Source organism: Nycticebus coucang, chromosome 18 (assembly GCF_027406575.1).
Source record: "Nycticebus coucang isolate mNycCou1 chromosome 18, mNycCou1.pri, whole genome shotgun sequence".
Taxonomy (NCBI): domain Eukaryota; kingdom Metazoa; phylum Chordata; class Mammalia; order Primates; family Lorisidae; genus Nycticebus; species Nycticebus coucang.
Window position 1 is genome coordinate 53476641 of NC_069797.1, and position 26439 is coordinate 53503079.

General features: G+C 44.1%; 1 protein-coding gene across 2 annotated transcripts in view; it reads left to right on the forward strand.

Moving 5' to 3' along the window:
• Window positions 1-25869, forward strand: part of SKAP1 (src kinase associated phosphoprotein 1) — a 312394-nt gene extending 286525 nt beyond the window's left edge. For both annotated transcript variants that reach the window (XM_053570461.1, XM_053570462.1), the window contains exons 12-13: window positions 20261-20369; window positions 25512-25869. In XM_053570461.1, coding sequence (XP_053426436.1) covers window positions 20261-20362 — 102 coding nt within the window. In that variant the 3' untranslated portion in view covers window positions 20363-20369; window positions 25512-25869. The remainder of the gene's footprint in view (window positions 1-20260; window positions 20370-25511) is intronic.
• Window positions 25870-26439: the final 570 nt, after the last annotated feature.

Sequence of the window (26439 nt, forward strand, 5' to 3'; positions counted from 1 at the left end):
CACCAGGAATAAATTGGAAGCAAAGAAGGGAGTGGACATTGGCCTGATTGGTATTTCAAATGCCCGAAAGCAAGGTTTGCCGTGTAATAGAATTTGTGTACATTACCACGCTGGCATTACAGGGGTAATCGAGTTATCCACTCAGGTGTGACCAGGCCTCTGTTTGCCCAGAGCCTGCAGGTGAACAAATTAACTGTTTACATTGTCTGGAGGTGCCTGCAGCAGGAGGGGGGAAGAACAGAGCCAGACTGTCTGCAGGCCTTCTCTCTGTCACGATTATTTTGTTTGTTTTGCATGTCTTTTGCCTTTGTTAATGGGTTCTCACTGGGGGTCCCTTCCCTCTGGTTACAAGGGGATATGCGGTGACCTGTCCTGCAGCACAGAGCTGTCTGTTAGTATTGTATTTTTAAGAGATCCCAAAGAACTTGGGGGAACTAATGTTGTCTTTTTTTTTTTTTTTTACCTTGTCTGTTTTTTTAAGAACCAACCCCTCTTCTCCTTTGTTACTAAAAGCTAATATAGCAGAGTTAAATTTTGTGAGACTACCTTGCTGCCCTGGTTCTATCAACTTCTTTCTCCATTTTCATCCCATAGCATTGTAGTAGCACATTTTTCCCCCAAAGCCACACCAGCTGCTTCCCTTCCCCGTGGTCTGCTAATCCCTGCATATTAGAGTAGGAAACAAGAAGTTAGGAGCTCAGCTGAACTTTCCCTCATAAAGCTTCATTCCAGTTAACGTTGATTTGGGGAGCCTTTTAGATTAGACTTACCTTTATTTTATATTTATTACCCCTTGGATGGGAAGGAATCTTGAAATCCATTCCCTTGCTTCTAAGAAGTACAAATGAAGAAATTCAAACGGAAAAGGAAATTCACTACCATTTCTAGCCACCTATCTATTCAGAAGTTCAGTCATTCCTATTCACTGGAGTTTTCTCTTTTGTGGATCCTAAATTCATCCCGTTTCAGCCCCCACCAGCCTCCTTTGTTGGAGTCAGTTACACTCTGCCTCATATACCTGGAAGGGCAGAACTGGCCCAAGTTGAGTTTAATGCAGGAAATTGGCATTTAGAAAGCTCCATTTTACTTTTCTTTCTGGTCAGTAGAATCTCCCTCAGGTAAGAAAGGCCTGGGGAAGGAATCTGGGGAAGCCTATTTCCCTGAGAAATAAGATGCAGCTGTGTGCATCTCAGCTCACCTGGACGTATTTCTTCACCAGGGAGTCAAGGGGCATAATATCTAAGGATCCTTCCACCTCAGACCCAATATGGTGAGCCTGACACTGCAAAACTGCTAAAGAATTTCCAAACAAAATTTTGTTTTAGATTTCATTACTTACATTCAGTTTAAATGAGCAAACAAAATTTCAGTTTCCAGATCTTTTGTTTTTTCAGCCTCATAAATGCATCTAATTTCACCTCCTTCTCTCTTTGACTGATAAAAATATTCTGAAGTGCGGTGGGGTGGTAAGGTGAAGGACAAGAAGTGGCCCTGGATGGGGAAGTGGAATGGAGGCGGCCAGGGAGGAGAGGATGACAGCTTCAGTCTTGACCTCCTGCTGCTCCCTGCTCTTTCTTAATTGTAACCCAGGTATAATCCAACCTTAAATCCCAGAATCCTGGGGCCTAACTCAGGAGAATCTTTTAGTCCTGTTTTTGGGTAAGAATTATCCCAGAAATTTATTCTTTTTCAAAAAAATTCTCCAGAGAAGATGATTGGCTGGGCAAGAAAGATGCACCCCATTGATAAAAAGTCCATCACCTGTCCTATTGTCAGGGCAGCAAGCAAGTGCCCATAGCACATGGGTTATGTATGTCTCTGGGCAAAAATCATTTAATCTTGCTAATCCTCAGTTTCCTCATTGGTAAAAATTGGGATAATTTCTATTCATAGGGTTGTCGTGATACCTACATTAGAGATTTGTGTAAAGAAGTGCCTGGCATCCAGGTGGATTACTTGAACTCAGGAGCTCAAGGTGAGCCTGAGCAAGAGCAAGACCCCAGCAGCTGGGAGTCATGGCAGGCACCTGTAGTCTCAGCAAGTTGGGAGGCTGTGGCAAAAAGATCTCTTGAGCCCAAGAGTTTGAGGTTGCTGTGAGCTATGACACCACAGTAGGCTACCCAAGGTGACAGAATGAGACTCTGTCTCAAAAAAAAAAAAAAAAATGCCTGGAATCTAAAAAATAGGAACTATTATTATATTCCCCTCCTTTCTACTAATAATGTAAAGCTTTTGAATCAGTGTCAGGTATGTACAAGGAATTCAATAAATTATCAGGAAATTGAGACAGAAAATGAAAGGAGGCCTATCTTGCCAGGAACTCTTCATAGGGATGCTCTACAGCACAAAAGGTGCTCGCTTAGGTATAAAAAACTACCCAGTGAAGAGGCCTACATGAATATCCACCAGGCCTTTCCTGGTTTGAGAGATTTTTATTCCTGACAGATAGATTATTCAAACTTCTCTTCATGGCGAGACCAGAACTACTATCCAAACTCTGTAACAGTAACCAGTGGCAAAGTCAGCAGGAAGACTCCCGCTGACCTCCCTGCAACATATCCATACATTCCTAGGCCCCATGCAGCTTCATGCCCACTTAATTCACTGAGTTCCAATTTGGGTCTTAAAATATATTAAAGGGAGATTTTAATAACAAAGCAGATCTGTGCATCCAGCGGATGTTCCTGTGTTCCTTTTGGACCCAGATATTTCTGAACAGCTTTTTCTGGTGAGGGACTGAGCTTGCCTTCCTCCCCGGAGCCAGGATGCAGCTCAGGCCACAGCGGGGCGTTCAGCGCTCTTCAGTGGCTCCAGATTGTGGCACTGGTGCGGGTCTCCTCATACGTAACCGATGGCTCCTGAGAGCCTGCCTCTCGTAAATTACTTCCTATGACGCCGGCGACCACCGCAGAATTTTCAAGTTTGAATAGAGCAAGAAAAAGGTGTTTGAAAGGCCTGTTCACTCAGCTGCATTTTAATTTCCTTTTCAATCTTGTCCCAATTAATTTCACAGAATTAATCTCACAGAAGCAAACTCGGCAGCATTGAGGCTGCAGTTTTAGTGTGGCGGTCGCTCTGCCTGAACATGAAATAGGAGCTAATATAAAAACCCATCTGCTGTGTTTGAAATACATGCCGGCTGCTGCTCAGTCCTGTCTGACACTCCAAACATCAACAGCGGGGAAAAGTGATTTGGGGGTTAGTGGCCATCAGTACTTGGCAGGAGTTCAACAACAGGTGTACTCCAAAAATCCATTCCGCCTGGGCACCAGGCATGACAGGGCAGGTGCTGAATCACCCTCCATGCAATAATGCTGTGGGTTGGCTTAGTTCCTTTTAATCTGAAGATCACAAGTCCCTTTTGGCTTAGTTCCTTTTAATCTGTAGATTGCAAGTCCCGGCACCACTATAGACCCTTGTTAGAAGTAGGGGAAAGAGAGGTAAGACTCCTCCATTTGGAGAAGAGAAATCTCAAGTCCTAGCGTTCAGAGAAGTGACCTTGCCTTCCTGGTTCCAAGGTCTCTCACTAGGAAACATCCTCTCTAAATAATAAAGGTGCCTTCTCCACTATTTGAGATAACTCTTAAATAAATGTCCATTAAAAAAAATAAGCATCCCGTTCCAAAAGTAATCTACCGTGGTAACATAAGCTGTCCAAGAAACTCTTTCTCAATTGACTAGAAACGAGAAGATGCTCCTGGATGAAGTCTTCTATTTAAGTAAACAGAACTAGGAGGATACTCCTCTTGGGCTGGGGTTGTGTGCCTCAGGGATTAGTCTCAGGCTCCTCTAAGGCGTTGTCCAGTGCCTTATTTCCATAGACATCAACCTTGGAGCAATAAGCTGGGAACCACGTAAGGTAGCTTAACTGGGGTGAGAAGGTATTCTCATGTCCCAAACACAACAGACTTTGGGACATCTTCCCTGCTGATGCAGTTGATATGGAAACAGCCTTTCAGACAAGGTCAAGTTTAGTATGGAATACATGATGCTGACAGTGGTCATGGGCCTTATGTGGATAAGAATGGACAAACTTTGCACTCTGGGTTGGAGCTACTTAAAATCAGACTGGATCCTGGCTCCAAACCCAGATTTTAGTCAGCTAAACACAGCAGGCCTGTCCCCGCACACCTGGACTATGTTAACATAACGCCTTGTCTGTTATAATGGGATATTTAAAACACATTTTTCTCCACCTACTCCCTCAAAGGGCCACTTAAAGAATGTGAACCTTTCCCCTCCCTTGACCCCATTCTCTCCAAAAGAGATTTGTATGTTGTAAAAATTATCTGAATGCAGCAATACTTCCTCTTTTAAGTGTGCTTAGTTGAATGTGACAACAGCCCTCATAAAAACAGATTAAGTTAATTCCTTCAATTGCTTTGAAGGATTTTTTTTTTTTTTTTTTTTTTTAATTTCAGGGCTCTGAGGGAAAGGAGGTGTTTGGTGACATCTAGTGTCCATTTAGGACTTCCTCAGGCACTATACCCTCTGCTTGGCTGAGTGAGGGGGTGAATGGGAGGGGTTATTTGGTAGGTAATTTGGGGGTGGTAAGTGGGGAGAATATAGGCCTGCACAAGCTGCCCAAACAGTGAGATGAAACTGATCAATGCCTGTCAAAGAGCTGTTATTCACCTCTGACCTAACCAAAGGGGGTGGATGAGGGGATACTATCACAAAATATCTTTTCTTATTTATGATGGTATGAAAGAGAAGCAGAAGCTGTCCCCATCACCCCATTTCATGTTAACAAGCAGGTCAGCCCTGTGCTGTGATGACGAAGATGATGATGATGGTGTTTTCTTTCATTAATCACCCCAATGGGAGGTTATAGAGTTAGGAGGATGGGAATGGGATTTGGGGTCAGCTGGAAGGCAACGGTCAGACACCGGTCAAATTCAGTAGAGGCCATTCCTTTCCCCCAGACAGGAACCAATCGTCTAGAACAAACCCTGGCAGCCTCATTCCTTCCAGGTAATTTTTATAAATGAGAGGACACCCATTCCAAGAGAGGACAAAAGGAGAGGGTGTTTATGTGTGTGTGCATATGCGCACACGTAAACCTGCTAACAAGAGGCCCAATTGTACATCAACCCTCTCCTGCAAACCCTAGTCACTTATTATAAAATTCATTTTTTTAAAGAGAATAAAATTTTCATTTTCCTCTTTAATATCCTTATTTCTAGACTGTTGTCCTGGACAGGACTCTTCACTTTCTACACACACACCCGCTTTTCAGTCAGGTGGAAGGTCCCAGACCAGATAATTAACTACCAGGCCCAGACAGGAATGTTTACCTAGAACCATATAAACCAAAGCAGGGTTAGGTTAATACTCAGAATTGCCCGATGCTTTACAAACTCCAGTGTAAAAAATTCTAGCCATTTATTTTGCAGTGAATTTATAACAAATGCTGTTAAAGGCTTCGTCTTTTGACAGAGGTAATAATAAATTCACTGTTAAAGATGGTAGTTTAATTCCTTATACCTCCAATACTGTGCAGAATAAACCATATTTATCACTGAGTAATTTTTTACCACATAAATCTTTAAAACTAACCAGTGAAGGCTGTTGAGATTGAAATATTGTGAATTTATTAGATATGCCCATGTAGTATTGGATTCAGAGGTTTGCATTCGAATATATTATGGGGAAAATTTGTGTCTTTAACTGTGACATTCCCTCCATTTCCCACTGCCAGTATTATAACAAGCAGCTCCTCCAGAGTCAACTGCACGTTTATTAGACAGAGATTTAGTAATAAACTCCTCACTAATCTGCCAAAGAGGCTGGATGACATTTCAGTGAGATGTCCTATTTAAAAGGAGTCGCAAAAGCTTTGTTCCTATGTAATTATTTTCTCAAAAGGAACTCAGTCTCCCCAAACCTCTTCTGCCACCGTTTCTTGGTATTGCATGGATTCAGCTCTCCAACCAAACTAGTAAAATATTGAAACAAAGGGCGGCGCCGTCAGTGAGTAGGGCGCCGGCCCCATATGCCGAGGGTGGCGGGTTCAAACCCAGCCCCGGCCAAACTGCAACAAAAAAATAGCCGGGCGTTGTGGCGGGCGCCTGTAGTCCCAGCTACTCGGGAGGCTGAGGTAAGAGAATCGCGTAAGCCCAAGAGTTAGAGGTTGCTGTGAGCCGTGTGACGTCACGGCACTCTACCCGAGGGCGGTACAGTGAGACTCTGTCTCTACAAAAAAAAAAAAAAAAGGGCGGCGCCTGTGGCTCGAGGAGTAGCGTGCCGGCCCCATATACCAGAGGTGGTGGGTTCAAACCCAGCCCTGGCCAAACCGCAAAAAAAAAAAAAATGTGAAACAAATTATAACTTTGTTGCAAATATACAGGGTGGTAACTTCTATGCAGTTTATAGGATTACTTCTGCAGGGTTGAGGGTAGTAATTTAGAACACAGGAAAATGAATTTGCAGACATTCCCTGATATATGATATTTAAAGATAATAAAAACATCATATTGATTCTCAAACTAGAAATAATGAAAACCAGTTTCAGAAAACTTGCTATTTAAAAACTTTCATCTTGGGCGGTGCCTGTGGCTCAAGGAGTAGGGCGCCGGTCCCATATGCCGGAGGTGGCGGGTTCAAACCCAGCCCTGGCCAAAAAACCACAACAAAAAACAAAAAAAAAAAAAAAAAAACCTTTCATCTTGACATATGACCCATTAAAGATACAATTAAGTCCTCAGATTTGAACAAAACTTTTTATTTTAATATATAAATTTTGAGTGAAAAATCTGTACCTGATAGGTGAGAATATTCTGAACCTTTCTCATGATTTGCTAGTGAAGTGACTTTTAAACTAACCAATTGATTTTATTATCAAATTGTAATGGCCTCTCTAGTTTCATTAAGGAAACATTAATATTGGTAAAATGAAAAATATTTTTTTCTTTTAAATGCAGAAATGTGCATCATCTTTTTAGCAGTGTATTCAGCAGTTTCTCTTCTTCTACTAATATGCTATTTGGGAAGAGTTCCAAATACTAAAAACTTCCATGGTGCATTATGAACTTTATTTTTTTTAATAAAATAAAACAGGTTTCTAACTATTAAACAAAGGAGAAAAATCTCCTTGCAGTGCAAGCCTGTAGCCCATTAGAATAATTGTTAAGAGACAGTACCCGGCTAGAAAGATAAGCATAATACCAGCAATTAATATTCAGCATTTCACATTATAGTCAAGAGGATGTGTTTTTCTTTGTGGTGTGGCTCATAAGCTAAGAGTGTTGAGAGCCAGACTCTGAGCTCTGTCTTCTTTTTGTGCATGAGGATTAAGGAGGAAAAAAAAAGTGACAACAATCCTGCTCCATCTGTAAATGAACAAACATCTTGATTTTATAGCTATTTGCTTTGTAAAACTGAGGAATGAAACAAAAATTACTGGATGCCTAAGTAACACTTTAATTCTAAATTCATTTACGTTGTAGCTAAGTAGTTGTCACAAACCATAATGCAGTATTTAATTAAAATAACACAAGTGCATCTAGATATGTCCTGGGGTAGCTATCACCAAATTATAGTCTATGCCATCGGTATTTTATTTATGAAATGGAGGATTCTAAGGTGCAAAAAGGCTGATACAAAAGCATAAACATTTTCAACTTGCATTTTTAGAAAGGCTCTTTTTTTTTTTCCTTCTTCATCTTTCAATATTTTCCTCCTTCTATCTTTGAGTGGAGGGGGGAGATAGTGAGATTATTTTGCTTTTGAAAAAGGTCACACTTTCTAACTCTTGCTTTTCTTTTTTTTATTAATATTAAATCATAGCTGTGTACATTAATGCGATCATGGGGCACCATACATTGGTTTTATAAACAGTTTGACACATTTTCATCACACTGGTTATGCAGCCTTAAAGAAAGATGGAGACTTTACCTCGTTCATGTTTACACGGATGGAGCTGGAACATATTCTTCCTAGTAAAGTATCTCAAGAATGGAAGAAAAAGTATCCAATGTACTCAGCCCTACTATGAAACTAATTTTTGGCTTTCATATGAAAGCTATAACCCAGTTATAACCTAAGAATATGGGGAATGGGGAGAGAGAGGGGAAGGAGGGAGGAGGATGGGTGGAGGGAGGGTGATAGGTAGGCTATATTAACTCTTGCTTTTCAACTGTTGACCTCATAAGTCTTCTGGCTGTAAAATCCCCGTCTGTTGTCATGGAAAGGTTTGTGAGGTTCACAGGAACCACAGCAAGCATGGGACATCTTAGGTGGAACTTGGATGTGGATTCCAAGAGGGTAGGAAAATAGCAAACCTTTTCACACCCTGGGCCTGTTCCCACACAACCTTCCTTGTGCCTTTATTTCCACCTATAAATACCCACTGTAGTTCACACGCTTGCTTGCTGTACTTTGCGAATGTTCGCATGCAGACGTACTGCTCCTCTTCATAAGTGCATAGCATCTATCTTACACGTGCCCACCATCTATCTCCTTGTTTACATTGGCTGTCCCATCCACCTCCTTGTCTGCAGAATTATGTTCAGCAAGGTCCCGATTTAAAGGAAATAAATAATGACAATGGAACCGACTGGGAAAGATAATCGAAAACATTCAAATTGTTATTTTTCACTGTACTTTACACAAACAGAGCATCTATAAACACCCTAGAAAAAAGGGTGATTCCTAAAAAGCAATGCCTTATGAAACATTTTGACCAAGTGGGTCGCTCTACATTGTATTTTTCTTATTTTATCTCTGCTGCTTCGTGATGCTCCCATGTCTCACCATTTTTAAATGATAAACGATGCTGTTGTTTTCATTTTTGTTTGCTTTTTATTTATCCTGTCTGTAATGAGAAGTTTTTGTCATCATTTATAAAACAGAAACAATAATTGCAATTACCTTTTTAAAGAAAAAAGCCCTTGCAGTTGCCGTATAAAGATATCCTGATAATGGTATCATCTAATCACAGCCTGATCCTACAGCAAGGGTCTTTTGGAGAGAGAGTTTCTTCTACACACTTGTAATTATTTTAGCCCCTTTCACAGGTCACATAAAAAGTTAATTTCAATCGCTGCTAATTTCCGTCCAACAAGAATGTGGTACTTTAAACCACCCAAAATAATTGGATTCAAAACAAATTTAGGAAATTGAGTGTGTTAGAAAGCAAATAAAAATATCCTTTTGGTAAGGAGGAGGACGAAAGTAGTAAAAATGGCCCTTTTTTCCTCCTTTCTTTCCCCTTCACAACTTTGCCATTAAAGTTGCACCTACAGCTAGAAGTTTGTCCGTGAAAAATGGTCATTTTGTTTCTCTGCTCAAAGAATGTTATTAAAATGCTAATTTAAAAGAAAAAGGAGTTAAATATCTAGCGATGGTGCATTCTAATTGCAACCATAATGAGCTCTCTAAATGTGCGTGCCCCTGACACACACAGAGCATAAACAGCAGTAAACAGATCATTAGTACCCGCGTTCATTTATTCTGGCGACCTTACCATGACCCCACCGAGGGTAGGGTGAAAAGCAGGTGGATCTGGCTGTGACACCCCCTAGAGGGATCCAGGAAATGAAGCTATAAGCGGTTGTCATGGAAACGCCTCTGTGTGCAGATGATGTAACACACCGACAGGCTGTAAGGCTCCGCAACTGGGACGTTGCCTTTCCCTCGATGGAACAATCTTGAGGGTTAAATTATTCATTTCTTTAATTCACAAAGCAAAAGGAATCCTAATTTTCTTGGTGATGTGCAACTCTCTTCCATTTGTCTAGGGTCTGGAACACGAACATGATGACTTGTCATACCCTCTTTTTCCAAAACCCACTCCAGCTTTCTGCATTCTAGACCCAAATTGCTGAATCTGGCACAATCAAGTGGGGAAAAGCATCAGAAATCTGACACTCAACATCTGTACTTAAAGAGAGAAAATCTAAGGGTTTAAGATAAAATTAATAACATAGACAGTGTTTTTTCCTGATGAAGGGCATGTTTACCAGACACTAAATGTATACTTGCCTTGAACAAGACAGCTTTGTTTAGAGTGGGGCAGGGCAGGGTTGGCCCTAGGAACTCCTAAGCCAGTACCTGAGGCTGAGAGGGTAAAGGGAGACTGGCACCAGCCCCAAATGAACACATCACCCTAGCAGGGTGCAAGAAGGAGAGAGAAGAGAAAACAAGCATCTGCTAACCCCCTCCCATGTCCATTTGAGAGAATTGAGATTAATAAAAATAATTCTTTGGAGAATGAATCCACTCTATCCTACCCTGTTTTGCACCAAACAACCTCAATAACCTTACGGCAACAGCAGAATAACTTTTCTCCTTTTTATAAAGGAAGCAGAAAAGACGATCTCTGGAAATTATTTTAAAATAAAAAATCTCCAGGCCTGTGCCTCCCCCCCCACCCTCCTCCCCATTGCACTTTAGATGAACCTGTGATATTGTAGCAATGGCCCTTGAAGTGCAGTGGGGAGGTGATTTAGGAGAATATTAAAGGCAATGTGGAGATTCAAGGCGCCTCTCTCAGGGAGATCTGGAGAAATACGCAGCACAGATGGGCCGAGCAGATTAAACATTTCCGTCACATTGTTTCCAAATTGTGTTGTGGTGCCTGAGGCTGGTACTGCGGTCAGAGCAAAACAGAGCGGTGCAGAGCTGCGAGCTGCGCAGTTTATGGAATACATATTAATACACCCGTCTCACATGGTATCACAATTCTATCAGCTCCGAAATAGTGCTGTCTCTATTGTTTCTGAATTCTGCACTTGGCACCTTGTTTTCTCCAATCTGCAATGTGTTTACCTTCCTCCTATCTTTTCTCCCTTCTTTTAGGTAAAGTTCAAGTTGTGCTTGTTTCTCTTCCTTTATAGCTATGTTTGGCTTTCCTCTTACCTTCACAGCTTATGATATTTCTGTTACAAGCACTTGCACGCCCATTCTATTTCCAACACACTCCATCACCAACAACATTTGGTGTGTGCACAGGCCCTGAACACCTCCCTCACCTTGATCACTATCCACTCCCACCTTGTTCAAGATATAAGCTTTACACTTGAGGCTGAACGTGCTCTCAGACCGACCCTCCATCTAGCTGACACGTTCCGCTTCTCCTCAAAACACTCAGTGTTTAGCTGTGGGCAGGAGTGGGGCTGGAGGTAGTGCACTTTGTAGAGTTGTCACTATGAGCCCCCCTCCACCCGTACCCCCATCCCCCAAGTGCTTTCACTGAGCACCCAGCCTTTCTACGTCCCCTTCCTTACACTCACACACCTTCCCCTGTATCCAGGCCTATCAATCTCCAGGTTAGCAAGTTCCCTGAAATGTAACAATAAATAAAAGCAGCTCAATTGAGGCAAATTTAATGATTCATTTTTATTATGATTTATAGACCAAACTCTGAATAATGGAAAAAGAGAAAATGATTGCCAAGAACTTAAAACACACTGTAAAACAGCCAGGAGAGGCCACCAAGCTACCCAAGGTTTCAGCCAAGCTCTGAGCTCTGATCCTTTCACAGGTTCCAACCCCACTAACCCACCAGCCACTCAACTGACCACTTCCTTTCTCCTTCTGGAAAATCTCTTCATAAAACTATCTGTGCTGCCGGGCGCGGTGGCTCACGCCTGTAACCCCAGCACTGTGGGAGGCTGAGGAGGGAGAATCGCTTAAGCTCAGGAGTTCGTGACTCGCCTGAGCGACAGTGAGACCCCGACTCGTGAAAAAAAATGGAAAAACCCAGCCGGGCGCCCCGGCGAGCGCCTGTAATCCCAGCGGCTTCCGGAGGCTGAGGCAGCGGGGTGCCCGCAGCCCGAGTCCGAGGTTGTGGTGAGCTACCACGCCCACTGCACTCTGCTCAGGGGCATAGGGTGGGACCCTGTCTCAACAACAACAACAAAAAAAACTATCTGTGCTGAGGGGCGGCGCCTGTGGCTCAATGAGCAGGGCGCCGGCCCCATATACCGAGGGTGGCGGGTTCAAACCCAGCCCAGGCCAAACTGCAACAAAAAAATAGCCGGGCGTTATGGCGGGTGCCTGTAGTCCCAGCTGCTCGGGAGCCTGAGGCAGGAGAATCGCCTAAGCCCAGGAGTTAGAGGTTGCTGTGAGCTGTGTGACACCACGGCACTCTACCGAGGGCAATAAAGTGAAACTCTGTCTCTACAAAAAAAAAAAAAACTATCTGTGCTGAAAAATAGGCACCTGTTTGTCTTTGGTGAACAATTCCTGTTCCCAGCCTTGTTTTTCTCAACAGTTGGAAGGGTGCGGAGTTAGAACTCTCAATTTATGTAATAATTTATATACTATGAAAGCATTAAATTTCCAAAGTGCATTTTAGAAGGGAGAATTTGTGGGTTAATCCAAAGTAGAAAATACGTTTTTGGCTGACCCTGAAATATTATTGATACAACCTACTCTGCCTAGGAATCCAACTTTTCAAGGTTTACTAATGATAATATATGATGCAAAATACTAATAAGAGAAATAAGCAATCATAAACCAATAATTCTGTGATTTATTAGTCTTTCTCATACATACATATATCAAGGATTGATCTTTCATGTTAGAGACTGATTGATTGCTTTCTTTTTTTTTTTTTTTTTTTGTAGAGACAGAGTGTCACCTTATCGCCCTCGTTAGAGTGCCGTGGCGTCACACAGCTCACAGCAACCTCCAAATCCTTGGGCTTAGGCAATTCTCTTGACTCAGCCTCCCAAGTAGCTGGGACTACAGGCACCCACCACAATGCCCGGCTATTTTTTTTTTTTTTGTAGAGACAGAGTCTCACTGTACCGCCCTCGGTGGAGTGCCGTGGCGTCACACAGCTCACAGCAACCTCCAACTCTTGGGCCTACATGATTCTCTTGCCTCAGCCTCCCGAGCAGCTGGGACTACAGGCGCCCGCCACAACGCCCGGCTATTTTTTTGTTGCAGTTTGGCCAGGGCTGGGTTTGAACCCACCACCCTCGGCATATGGGGCTGGCGCCCTACTCACTGAGCCACAGGCGCCACCCGCCCGGCTATTTTTTTTGTTGTTGTTGTTGCAGTTTGTCCGGGGCTGGGTTTGAACCCGCCACCCTTGGCATATGGGGCCGGCGCCCTACCTGCTGAGCCACAGGCGCCGTCGATTGATTGCTTTCTTTTTTTTTTTCCTGTAGAGACAGAGTGTCACTGTACCGCCCTCGGGTAGAGTCCCGTGGCGTCACACGGCTCACAGCAACCTCTAACGCTTGGGCTTACGCGATTCTCCTGCCTCAGCCTCCCGAGTAGCTGGGACTACAGGCGCCCGCCACAACGCCCGGCTATTTTTTGGTTGCAGTTTGGCCGGGGCTGGGTTTGAACCCGCCACCCTCGGCATATGGGGCCAGCGCCCTACTCACTGAGCCACAGGCGCCGCCCAATTGATTGCTTTCTTGAAGAGAAATTATCTTGTTTTGTTTTTGTTGTTGTTGTTTGTTTCTTTTTTTTTTTTTTCAGACAGAGTCTCAAGCTGTCACCCTGGCTAGAGTGCAATGGCATCATAGCTCACAGCAACCTCTTAGGCTCAAGCAATCCAGCTCACAGCAACCTCTTAGGCTCAAGCAATCCTCTTACCTCAGTTTTTCTTTTTCTTTTTGTTTTTTTTTTCCGTAGAGACAGAGTCTCACTGTACCGCCCTCGGGTAGAGTGCCATGACGTCACACAGCTCACAGCAACCTCTTAACTCTTGGGCTTAAGCAATTCTCTTGCCTCAGCCTCCCAAGCAGCTGGGACTTCAGGCGCCCACCACAACGCCCGGCTATTTTTTTGTTGCAGTTTGGCCGGGGCTGGGTTTGAACCCTCCACCTTTGGCATATGGGGCTGGCGCCCTACTCACTGAGCCACAGGTGCCGCCCAGTTTTTCTATTTTTAGTAGAGAAGGGTCTCACTTTTTTCTCAGGCTGATCTCGAACTTGTGAGTTCAAGCAGTCCACCCACCTCAGCCTCCCAGAGTGTTGGGATTACAGGTGTGAGCCACTGCTCCCAGCCAGGAATTCTCTTGTTTACAAGTACTGATATAGTGAAATCTTATTGTTAAAAGAACAAAAGTATGAGACACTTTCTGGGAATCTTGTTCCATGGAGACTTGGAGACCAATTCAATGTAAAAAAAAATATATGTTTCTATTGGGAACATTCTTAGGGGAATTGACAGTAGCCAACAACTTACTCCAAAAGCCATCATGTGAATTTGAATTCAAACTATAATAAGATACAACTTTTAAGTCACATTAAAGAGATGGTACCTTAGAAAGGATGAGGAAGTTCAATCAGCCTTTGTAGCTAGAGGGCTGAAGCCTAAGAAACCCAGCATGGAAGTAATGAAGAGTCTTAATTTTCCTGCATTGCTTTTTTTTTTTTTTGGAGACAAGAGTCTTACTTTGCTGCTCTTGGTAGAGTGCTGTGGCAACATAGCTCACAGCAACCTCAAACTCTTGGGCTCAAATGATCCTCTTGCCTTAGCCTCCCAAGTAGGTGGGATAGTGGGACTACAGGTACCTGCCACAACACCTGGTTATTTTTAGAAACGAGGTCTCTGGCGGTGCCTGTGGCTCAGCGGGTAGGGCGCCGGCCCCACATGCCGAGGGTGGTGGGTTCAAACCCGGCCCCGGCCAAACTGCAACAAAAAAATAGCCGGGCGTTGTGGCGGGCGCCTGTAATCCCAGCTACTTGGGAGGCTGAGGCAAGAGAATCACCTAAGCCTAGGAGTTGGAGGTTGCTGTGAGCTGTGTGACGCCACGGCACTCTACCAAGGGTGATAAAGTGAGACTCTGTCTCTACAAAAAAAAAAAAAAAAGAAACGAGGTCTCACTCTTGCTCAGGCTGGTCTCAAACCTGTGAGCTCAGGCAATCCACCCACTTCAGCCTCCCAGAGTGCTAGTATTACAGGCAACCACACCCAGCCTACATTGCATTATTTTAAAGTGGGGGATGGCCACACTGGGCTGAAATACATAGGCCATAAAGACCTTTGATTCCCCCCACCCAGAGTGCTGGTTGCTAAACTGTGAAGGATTCATACACACATTGAGAATCTGATGAAAGGTCTGGGCCTCACCCTATGTATACTATACTCTCAAAATTTTACACCAGTTTTAGGGAGTTCAAAGGTCCCTTCCCATCCATCCATAGACAACCCAGGGATTCACAGACTCCAGCTTAAGCATCTGTGCCCTAGAGGATGGTGAGTTCCTTTTGTTGGAACAGCCTAGGATTCACTGAGCCTAGAAATTGAATTCTCATCCCAAGACAGGATGGTCATTCCAGGTCATGTCTGTGTTACTCCAGGGGAGCCATGGAAGAGCTTATACAAATAGGAACCAGCAGGGAGGAGAGAAATTAAAATGTAGCAATCATGGAGTAGGGGTATTTAATCTCTTTTAAGGCTTATGATAGGCGCCTGCTGGTTTTCCCCTGATATCCCCTGACACCTACTGACAGGGTATTTGCAGCACCACACAGGGACTCAGGGCCCTGTGACAGGAGGAGCACTGAGGAGGTCCATGATAGTCTTGAAACCATAAACAGCAATAGGAAACCACTGGAGGCAGAGTCAAGCTGTGTGACATGCCCTTTGTTGGTGGCCATACTGCTTTTTGTTTATAGAATTTGCTGTTCTTTTTATGGCAGGTTTGGTAGGGTTTTTTTTTTTCCTTGTTGATGGAGATTAGCCACATAAATCCTTTTATGGCAATGTGCAATCCCCCACAAACACTTCTGATTGTTGCTGATGGTGAGCACTACATCTATTTCAGGTTCACTCAATGTTCTTTCTTCTCATCCAGGCCAATAGCTTCTCCAACCAGATAAGGGAGTCCAAATTTAAGATTTCTTTATTTGGGAGCTGGGGTGCTGGGGAAGAAGCTCAAGGAGGTGGGGCGAGGTTGATGTTGAGAGATACAGACGTTTAATCAAGCCCCAAAATATTTATGATGAGAACAAACCACATGCCATACTTGTTTGGGGTAAAAGGCTTTTAAAAAGACTTTGTGGCAAGAAGCAAGCATGGATGTGAAGGGTTTTTTTTTTTTTTAATAGTTGTTTATATTCTTTTATTTATTTATTTATTTATTTTTATTAAATCATAGCTGTGTACGTTAGTGTAATCAAGCGGTACAATGTGCTGGTTTCATATACAATCTGAAATATTTTCATCAAACTGTTTAATATAGCCTTCATGGCATTTTCTTAGTTATTGTATGTAGACATTTGTATTCTGCTTTTAGTAAGTTTCACCTATACCCATTTTAAGATGCACCATAGGTATGACCCCACAGTTGTGTATAGTCTTATCTAAAGCATCTTCAATTAACAATTTCATATAATTAATATCGTAGCTGTATCATTTACAGCATTTACTATACAGAGTTATGGAGTGGGAAGCATGTGTCACACCTATGCCCTAACATTAGCACTTTAGGTGTGTATCCCCACCGTACAGAGAGAAACACTTCCGTATCCGGGATTTCAGGTCTTCTAGGAACCTCTCGGCATTTTGCTACTCTTTCCAAACATCTGGGCAAGGAGAAGTCAGACTTTATGGAAAACATTGATCCCAGAAATTTAGTTCTCGTTGCCATCCTAAGACTAAAATCTAAGAATCAGCAACTTAATAAAAATGCAGTAAATTAGTACCTTTAGACAAGAGCAGAGTTCATTCAGAGCTGAGGTCTGCCTGGCTGAGCCAGTACTCTCTCCACTTTAATAGTTTAATAAAAATTAGCATAATTAACGAACATCTGTATGATCCAGAGTGGTGCAATTTGGCACTTGGAAACGAGGGCTTAAACATGATTGCTGTGAGTTTAATGTTGTTTTAATTCTTTTTGGCACTATGCAGTGAAATAAACGTTTGGTGGTGATAGTTCTCGGCCGGATCTCATTTGCATTTTTCTCCCTTTGATTATGAGCAATTGTGGACTCCCCAGCAATTCATCAAAGTAGAAATTATTTTAAAATACCTCATGGTGTTCAGACTGGGCTGGAGCTATGCATGGGGGGTGGTAGTGGGAGAGAAAGCTAGAAATTTTCCATTCATGCTTTAAGCATCTCAACCCTGCAGTCGTTTTTGGATATCCAGCCAAGGGATGAAATCTGGAAAAGACAGTCAGATCCCAGGACCTGTAGGTGCTTTGATTAAGCTCCCAGGCTCCCACAGCAGGATACATATGGTCTCTGAGACTGTGCCATCTTCCTTACACTTGTCTGCTTTTTTGTTTTGAAGGGCAGAGAGTTGATTTCACTCATTTCAGTTCTTACCACTGTGGTGAAGCTACTACATCTGTAGTCGGCAGGGTCAGTGTTCCCCTCGAGCAAGAGCAAACAGACTGGGAGCCCAGCCTTTGCAGGTGCCCTGCTGAGCCTCATCTGCTTCCTGTTTGCTCCCTTTTCAAATTGGCAGACAGCACCTTCCCAAGGCTTAGTCCCTATTCCTGGCATTACAGCTAAGGGGGATGGCAGGGCTGGGGGTGTGGGCAAAGTGTGAGTCAAAGTCAGGGGTCTCAAGCTGTCTCCTGGGAGCAAATGCCCTATCCCATCCCCTGTAGGTGATGAAAGATGACAGCATCTGGTGGGTAGACACATTTCACACATGTTTAAGCAAGTTGACTTGGATTGAAAGACTGTTAGACAACATTGTGCCCATCCTCTGTAAAACAGCAGAAGAGCTAAAGCCAGTTTTTATGAGTTACAGTAAGAGAGGAAGACAGAGTGTGTATTTCCCCTTCACAGCAGGCCCTATAGATATGGACATTCTGGCAACTCAGTAAACACAAGGCAACACTGCAAGAAAACTTAAGGCAGAAACTTCCCTAAGTTCAATGTTGAAAAATGGACAGTAATATAACTTGTACCAAGAAGAGATTAAAAACATCTTGACAAGCATAGCCAAAGGATTCTGGGTAATTTCCCAGAAGGCAAAAGCTGGTGTTGGGGGAGGGAACGGGAAGGCGTAGGGTAGGAAGAGGTGGTGGACAGATGCATTCAGTCATTTAAGACAGATTTTTTAGGCTGGGCACCTGTGGCTCAAATGGCTAAGGCGCCAGCCACATACACCTGAGCTGGTGGGTTCAAATCCAGCCCTGGCCCGCCAAACAACAATGACGACTGCAACCAAAGAATAGCCAGGTGTTGTGGTGGGCACCTGTAGTCCCAGCTGCTTGGGAGGCTGAGGCAAGAGAATCGCTTGAGCCCAGGAGTTGAAGGTTGCTGTGAGCTGTGATGCTACAGCACTCTACCCAGGGTGACGGCTTGAGGCTCTGTCTCAAAAAAAAAGAGAAAAAAAAAGACTGATTTTTTAAAAGGCAATTGCCTGATCCTATAAGAGTCAGTCTTAATTCTTGTGTCATTTGAGATTCTTCTCTGTATTTAGGGAGCCATTTGGATAGGCTATATCTAAAGGCAGTTGATCACTTTCTGCCACAACCAGTTCAATCTCCAGGAGAGTATCTTAGCATTAGTTGTAACTAACTCTGCTCATCTGAGAGTACAAATTCCCACAGCCTCCTTCATTTTATCATAACCTCATTTAACAAGTATTTATTTGGCCCCAGTCTCTGCTGGGTGTATTATTATTATTTTTTGAGACAGAGTCTCACTCTGTTCTCCTGTAGAGTGCCGTGGCATAATAGCTAACAGCAACCTGCATCATAGCTCACAGCAACCTCAGACTCCTGGGCTTGAGCAATCCTCTTGACTCAGCTTCCCAAGTAGCTATGACTACAGGCGCCCGCCACTAGGCCTGGCTAGTTTTCCTATTTTTGGTAGAGGTGGGGGTCTCACTCTTGGTTAGGGTGGTCTCGAACTCCTGAGCACAAGCAATCCACCCACCTCAGCCTCCTATCTGCTGAGTATACTATTGAATGCTGAGAATACAACAGCCATGAGGCTGGGAGTGGTGGTACATGCCTGTAATTGTAGCACTCTGGGAGGCCAAGGCGGGTGGATTGCCTGAGCTCACAGGTTCAAGACCAGCTTGAGCAAGAGCAAGACCCTTTCTTTAAAAAAATAGCCGGGCATGTGGCAGGCACCTGTAGTCCCAGCTATTTGGGAGGCTGAGGCAAGAGGATTGCTTGAACCCAAGAGTTTGAGCTAAGTCTTGCAGTCTTGCTGTCTTGCTGTGAGCTAAGATGCCATGGCACTCTATCAAGGGTGACCAAGTGAGACTCTGTCTCAAAAAAAAAAGAGTCAGTTATGCCCAGCACTGCTGAGGGATCAAGTAAGTTAAAGATTGAGAAGTACCCAGAGAACCTGAGCAATGAGAAAGTTATAGGCGACCACAGAAAGAGTCTTAAGTAAAGCCCTAACAGAGCTGCTTAAAGAGCAAATAGAAAGAAGTTGAGGTAGTGCATGAGTAAACTTTTCCAGTAAGTGTGTGAAGTGTAAGTTGGCATAGACTAGTAGAAATGGGAAGCAGATGTGCAGTGGCAGTGGAGACTAATAGTTTTTTTCAAAAACTCATGAGCTCAAGCAATCCATCCGCCTCAGTCTCCCAGAGTGCTGGGATAACAGGCATGAGCCACCGCGCCTCCTGCCTGTCATTTTTGATGTACCTGTCAACCTCCCACCTCTTCCAGGGAAAGAGGCTAATATTCAGAGTACCTACTACATGTCAGACACTTTCCGTTGCTTTCCCTTCGGCAGTATCACATCTCCACAGCACACAGGAGGGGCGATATTGCCCCTGCTCTTACAGATGAGGAAGTTAAAGCTAAGAGAACCTAAGGTCACATGGCTACTAAATGACCAAATGGGGATTAGATTGCAGTCTGTCTGACTCCAAAGCCCATTATTCCATGCTATACCCTCCCAAGGAGCAAGCAATCTTCTGGTTCATCATAATATACCTCATGGGAACTCAAATAGCACTTTGCACATAGAAGATGCTTGATAAATATTATTGATTTGAACTATGACCTCGTCTGAACTATGACCTGACTCCTTGAATATCTTTAGTGTCCTGGCACATTAGTGTGTGCCCAGCTTTCTCCAAAGAAGCCATACCATTCTCCTTGGTTTAGGAAGAAATGCTCTTTAGGTTCAACAATGTCATCAAATGTGCTATGTTTATAATAGATAAGAGTATGGCAAAATGAAAACATTCCTTTTAAACTACTTCCTCCAGATGACTTTTAAATTTACTAATCCCTTCAGGGATGTTAATAGTTCATTCTGATGATGCCAACAAAAAAAGCGCCCAAGAGAATCTCCCATGCGCTCACCGTAACATGACACAAGCTTGACCAAATTCCAACTGGAACTGTCTTCTTTTCTTTTTTCAGGAGTATAACATGTATGGCTGGTGGGTAGGAGAACTGAACAGCCTCATTGGGATTGTTCCAAAGGAGTATCTCATCAGTGTCTTTGATGTGGAAGAAAAATGAAGCCCAGGTAGCAGAATCACTGTCAATGAACTGCCCATTAGTTGGGGGTAATTTGTAGGCCATGACTTCAGTTTCTTTCCTTTTCTTCCTTCCTTTCTTTTTTTTGAAACAGAGTCCATTTTTTGCCCTGGGTAGAGTGCCATAGCTCAGCCTCAAACTTTTGGGCTCAAGCGATCCTCTTGCCTCAGCCTCCCCACCCACAAAGCCCAGCTATTTCTTTTCTTTTTTTTATAGACAGGGTCTTTTTTTTTTTTTTTTTAATCTCACTTTGTCACGCTGGGTAGAGTGCCATGGGATCGTAGTTCATAGCACCCTCAAACTTTTGGACTCAAGTGATTCTCTTTCAGCCTCCTGAGTAGTTGGGACCACAAGCACCTGCCACAATGCCCAGCTCTTTTAAGGGAAGGGGTATCACTCTTGCTCAGGCTGGTCTGAAACTCTTGAGCTCAAGCAATCCACTGGCCTCTGTCTCCCAGAGTGCTAGGATTACAAGCATGAGCAACCACTCCCAGACTTCAGTTTCTTTTGAAAGGTGAGAGTTGCCAGTGGAGTAGCTTTCCTTCACTTACAAAAATTATGCTAATGATCACCATTGAAAGAAAATTAGTCTGGAATTGTTTTTTCTAAATTTGGACTGTGTCATTTAGGATTGAGTTCAAGTAATAACGATAGACAATCCAACACAACAGTGACTTAACTAATGCAGAAATTTACTTTTATTTTCTGTAAAAATATGTAGGAAAGTGGCCCAAGGTAGCCATGTCCCAAGTATCTTCTCTGTTTGCTCCTCTGTGTGTGGCCAACATTCCCAAGGTCATCCTCTCCTTTTAAGGACATTTCACAGATGTTGCACACACAATGAACTTACTGCTTACATTCTATTGGCCAGATACACCAAGCTACGAAGAAAGCTGATAACCCTATGCCCAGCTTAAAAAACAAAAAGTTCATTATTAAATAAAAAAAGAGATAACTGGGAATTTTTGCCACAAGGGTAGATCTGAGTTTATCCATAGCTCTCAAATCCATCTAGAACACTGTTACCCAAAAATGCCTACATGTTGCAATATGGCTGACAAAGATTAAGAATCTAGTATGCTGGGTGGCACCTGTGGCTCAGTGGGTAGGGCGCTGGCCCCATATACCGAGGGTGGCAGGTTCAAACCCGGCCCCGGACAAAATACAACAGAAAAATAGCCAGGCGTTGTGGCAGGCGCCTGTAGTCCCAGCCACTTGGGAGGCTGAGGCAAGAGAATAGCCTAAGTCCAAGAGCTGGAGGTTGCTGTGAGCTGTGATGCCATGGCCCTCTGCCAAGGGCAACAAAGTGAGAGTCTGTCTCTTAAAAAAAAAAAAAAAAAGAATATAGTATGATGATTCCTGTGGAATCCATTTAACTTTGAAGTTATAAAGATTATAGTTTGGTTGGGGGGTGGCGCCTGTGGCTCAAGGAGTAGGGCACTGGCCCATATACTGGGGGGTGGCGGGTTCAAGCCCGGCTCTGCCAAAACTGAAAAAAAAAAAAAGAATATAGTTTGGGGCTTGGTGCCCATAGCTCAGCGGTTAGGGCACCAGCCACATATACTGGAGCTGGGGGGTTTGAACCTGGCCAAGGCCTGCTAAAACAACGATGATAATTACAACAAAAAAACAGCTGGGCATTGTGGTGGGCACCTGTAGCCCCAACTACTTGGGAGGCTGAGGCAAGAGAATTACCTAAGCCCAAGAGTTTCAGGTTGCTGTGAGCTGTGATGCCATGGCACTCTACCGAGGGCAACATAGTGGGACTCCATCTCAAAAAAAAAAAAAAAGAATGGGCGGCGCCTGTGGCTCAAGGAGTAGGGTGCCGGTCCCATATGCCGGAGGTGGCAGGTTCAAACCTAGCCCCCGCCAAAAAAAAAAAAGAACATAGTAAGGTGGTGGCACACACCTGTAGTCCCAGCTACTCAGAAAGCTAAGACAGAAAGATCACTTAAGCCGAAGAGCTGGAGGTTGTAGTGAGCTATGATGATGATGTCAGAGTTTAAGACTAATCTGGGCAACATAGCAAAATCTTGTCTGTATAGAAAATAAATTTAAAAATTAGCCAGGCCTGGTGATGGCACAACTGTAGTCTCAGCTCTTTGGGAGGCTGAGGCAGGAGGATTGCTTTAGTCTAGCAATTTGAGATTGTAGTGAGCTATGATTGTACCACTGCACTCTAGTCAGGCAACAAAGGAAGACCCTATCTCTTAAAAAACAAAATTACATCGCTTGGCCCAGCATGGTGGTGGGCATGTGTAGTCCCAGCACTCAGCAGGCTGAGGCAGAAGCCTCATTTGAACTCAGGAGTTCGTGGTTGCTGTGAGCTAGACTGAAGCCACAGCACTCTAGCCTGGGGCAACAGAGTGAGACTCTGTCTTTTTATATGTATATGTATATGTGTGTGTATACACAAATATATGGTTTGCATTTTATGAGCCAGAACCGTATAGTATGTGTGTTTTTTCTTTTGAAACAGAGTCTCGCTATGTCCCCTTTGGTAGAGTGCTATGACATCACAGCTCACAGCAACCTCAAACTCTTGGGCTTAAGCAATTCTCCTGCCTCAGCCTCTCAAGTAAGCTGGGACTTCAGGCACCACCATAATGCCTGGCTATTTTTTTGTTGTAGTTGTCATTGTTTAGCAGGCCTGGGCTGGGTTCAAACCCACTAGCCCTGGTGTATGTGGCTGGCATCCTAACCACTAAGCACAGACACGGAGTGTTTTCTTGTTTGTTTGTTTGTTTAGAGACAGAGTTTCACTTTGTTGCCCTCGGTAGAGTGCTATGGCGTCACAGCTCACAGCAACCTCCAGCTCTTGGGCTTAGACGATTCTCTTCCCTCAGCCTCCCCACTAGCTGGGACTACACATGCCCGCCACAACGCGGGCTGCAGTTTGACCGGGGGTGGGTTCGAACCCGCCACTCTTGGTATATGGGGCTTGCACTCTACTCACTGAGCCACAGGTGCCGCCCAGGCACGGAGTATTTTAAACAGTGGGAGGCAGTGCCCATAGCTCAGTGAATAGGGCACAGGCCACATACACCGAGACTGGCAGGTTTGAGCCTGGCCTGGGCCTGCTGAACAACAATGACAACTGCAACCAAAAAATAGCCAGGCATTGCAGTGGGCGCCTATAGTCCCAGCTACCTGGGAGGTTGAGGCAAGAGAATTGCTTACGTCCAAGAGTTTGAGGTTGCTGTGAGCTGTGACACCATAGCACTCTACTGAGGGGGACGTGGTGAGACTCTGCTTCAAAAAAAATAAATAAATAAATAAATAAATAAATAAAAATAAATACATAAAACAGCGGGAATGAGTGCTTAGTTTGGGTGAGGTACCAGTGGGAGCCACTTTGATGCAGAGTAGATTTTGTTTAGGCTCCCAAGACTAGAATGATAACACCAGCTCCACCTTCTGGACTGAAATGGGAGTAGCTCTTTATTGTTGAGGGTGAAGGCCATCTGTGTGACCGTGATACAAACTGTCCTGGTAGTCTTCCAGGCCAGGACTTAACTTTAGTGGGCAGCACCTACTGAGTGAATTCATTTAGTAAAATACATAAGAATAGAGCTTACTCTCCAATGCTATTGTACAAGTATAAAGCTCCAGCTCTGGCCAATCACTCAAGGTTTGACTATGAGGACTCTGTTTCCTGCCCATAAATGCAGAAGGGCTGGAACTTTTCTGTCAAACCTAAATAAATTCACCCTATTTCACTTGGTCATATATATATATTTTTTTTTTTTTGTAGAGACAGAGTCTCACTGTACCACCCTCGGGTAGAGTGCCGTGGTGTCACACGGCTCACAGCAACCTCTACTCTTGGGCTTAAGCGATTCTCTTGCCTCAGCCTCCCGAGTAGCTGGGACTACAGGCACCCGCCACAATGCCCGGCTATTTTTTTTGTAGAGACAGAGTCTCACTTTATGGCCCTTGGTAGAGTGCCGTGGCCTCACCCAGCTCACAGCAACCTCCAACTCCTGGGCTTAAGCGATTCTCTTGCCTCGGCCTCCCGAGTAGCTGGGACTACAGGCGCCCACCACAACGCCCGGCTATTTTTTGGTTGCAGTTTGGCCGGGGCTGGGTTTGAACCCGCCACCCTCGGCATATGGGGCCGACGCCCTACTCACTGAGCCACAGGCGCCGCCCTCACTTGGTCATATATTTAACATTGTATATCTCATTCTTTTTGACCCAACAATTCCACTTCTAGGAATTTATCCTGCAATTTGCACACATGCAAAATGAGTTATGCACATAATGTTAATTTTGTAGTTGCAAATGACTGGAAGTGACCTAAATGTTCAAAACAACTAGTCAAATAACTATAGTATTCATTCATTGAATTGAATACTATTTTACTATAATAGTAAAAAAGAAAGGGAAGCTGTCACGGATACATTGTGAAATTTTTTTTTTTTCTTTTTTTGAGACAGAGTCTCCTATGTTGCCCTCCATAGAATGCCGTGGTGTCGGGCAGTGCCTGTGGCTCAGTGATTAGGGTGCCGGCCCCATATGCCGAGGGTGGCGGGTTCAAACCCAGCCCCTGCCAAACTGCAACAACAAAAAAAAATAGCCGGGTGTTGTGGCGGGCGCCTGTAGTCCCAGCTACTTGGGAGGCTGAGGCAAGAGAATCGCGTAAGCCCAAGAGTTAGAGGTTGCTGTGAGCCGTGTGATGCCATGGCACTCTACCAAGGGCGGTACAGTGAAACTCTGTCTCTACAAAAAAAAAAAAAAAAAAAAAAAAATGCCGTGGTGTCACAGCTCACAGCAACTTCAAACTCTTGGGCTTAAGCGATTCTCTGGCCTCAGCCTCCCAAGTAGCTGGGACTACAGGCGCCCGCCACAACATCTGGCTATTTTTTTGTTGTAGTTGTCATTGTTGTTCAGCAGGCCCAGGCCGGGTTTGAACCTGCCAACCCGTGTATGTGGCCAGCGCCCTAACCACTGAGCCATAGGTGCCACCGGCAGATCTTTTGAGTCTAGGCATTGGAGGCTGCAGTGAGCTATGATGATGCCACTGCCCTCTAGCTTGGGCAACAGAGTGAGACTCTTTCTCAATAAAATAAAATAAATAGACTAGAATAGGATAAAATGAACCTAAATCCGTTTATTTTTCCTCCTTTAGGAAATATATCCTTTTCTCAATGCTGCCTTCATAAAGAAACTGATCACCAAGAACTCCCTTCCTACCCCACCACGCCACCATCCCCATGGACTCCCCCTTTACTGAAGAGACCCACGTAGTGACTGTGAACCACGGAAAAGACAGGTGGGAAGAGACTCATTCGTCAAACCTGTTACTAAATCTGCCTAGTCATAGCCCATCCCCAACTCTAAACATGTCTACACATCCACAAATGCCTTTTCCATGGGCTTGTCATAAGGAAGGTAAAAGAGAAGGAAACCTTAGGAAGAGAAAGTTGTTTGTTATTCTGGCTGGTTTGAAATGCACAAATAAAATTCAGATTTGGTTCCTTGCCATGTGTGATGTTGTTGAATTCCTTTCTGTAATAGTTTCACAATGCCAGCTCTGGGTATTCTCACCACCTTCAATTGGGAAGGAGCAACCAGAGAGAAAATAAAAGCCCAAAGAAGGACACTTGCCCTTGTCTTTCAGGGCAGAATCCGTCTCTGGAACCTAGGTCTGCTGGTTTCTCGTGGCTTCTCAGTCTTTCTTTTGTTGGCTACTTGGTTATTTTTTCTTATGTATTAAATCTCTGAAATGAGACCGAGCCAAAAGCAAGGCCTCGGTCAATACATTAGAAAGTTCCTCTTCAGGCCTCGGGTTACTTAACAACGCTCTGTGTCCTGCACTACAAGTTCCAGGGAGTTGCTAAGAAAGTGCTTTGAGGAGGGTTTGAGTATGAATACGGGGCTTCCTGTTTTCTTTCCAGTGGTTTATACCCAGCACTCAGGCTACTTGTGCTTTGAAGACACAGCTAACCCTAAGGATTAAGACTATAACAGCCAGGCACAGTTGGCTCATGCCTGTAATCCCAGCACTTTGGGAGGCTGACACAGGAGGATCCCTTGAGCTCAGGAGTTCAAGACCA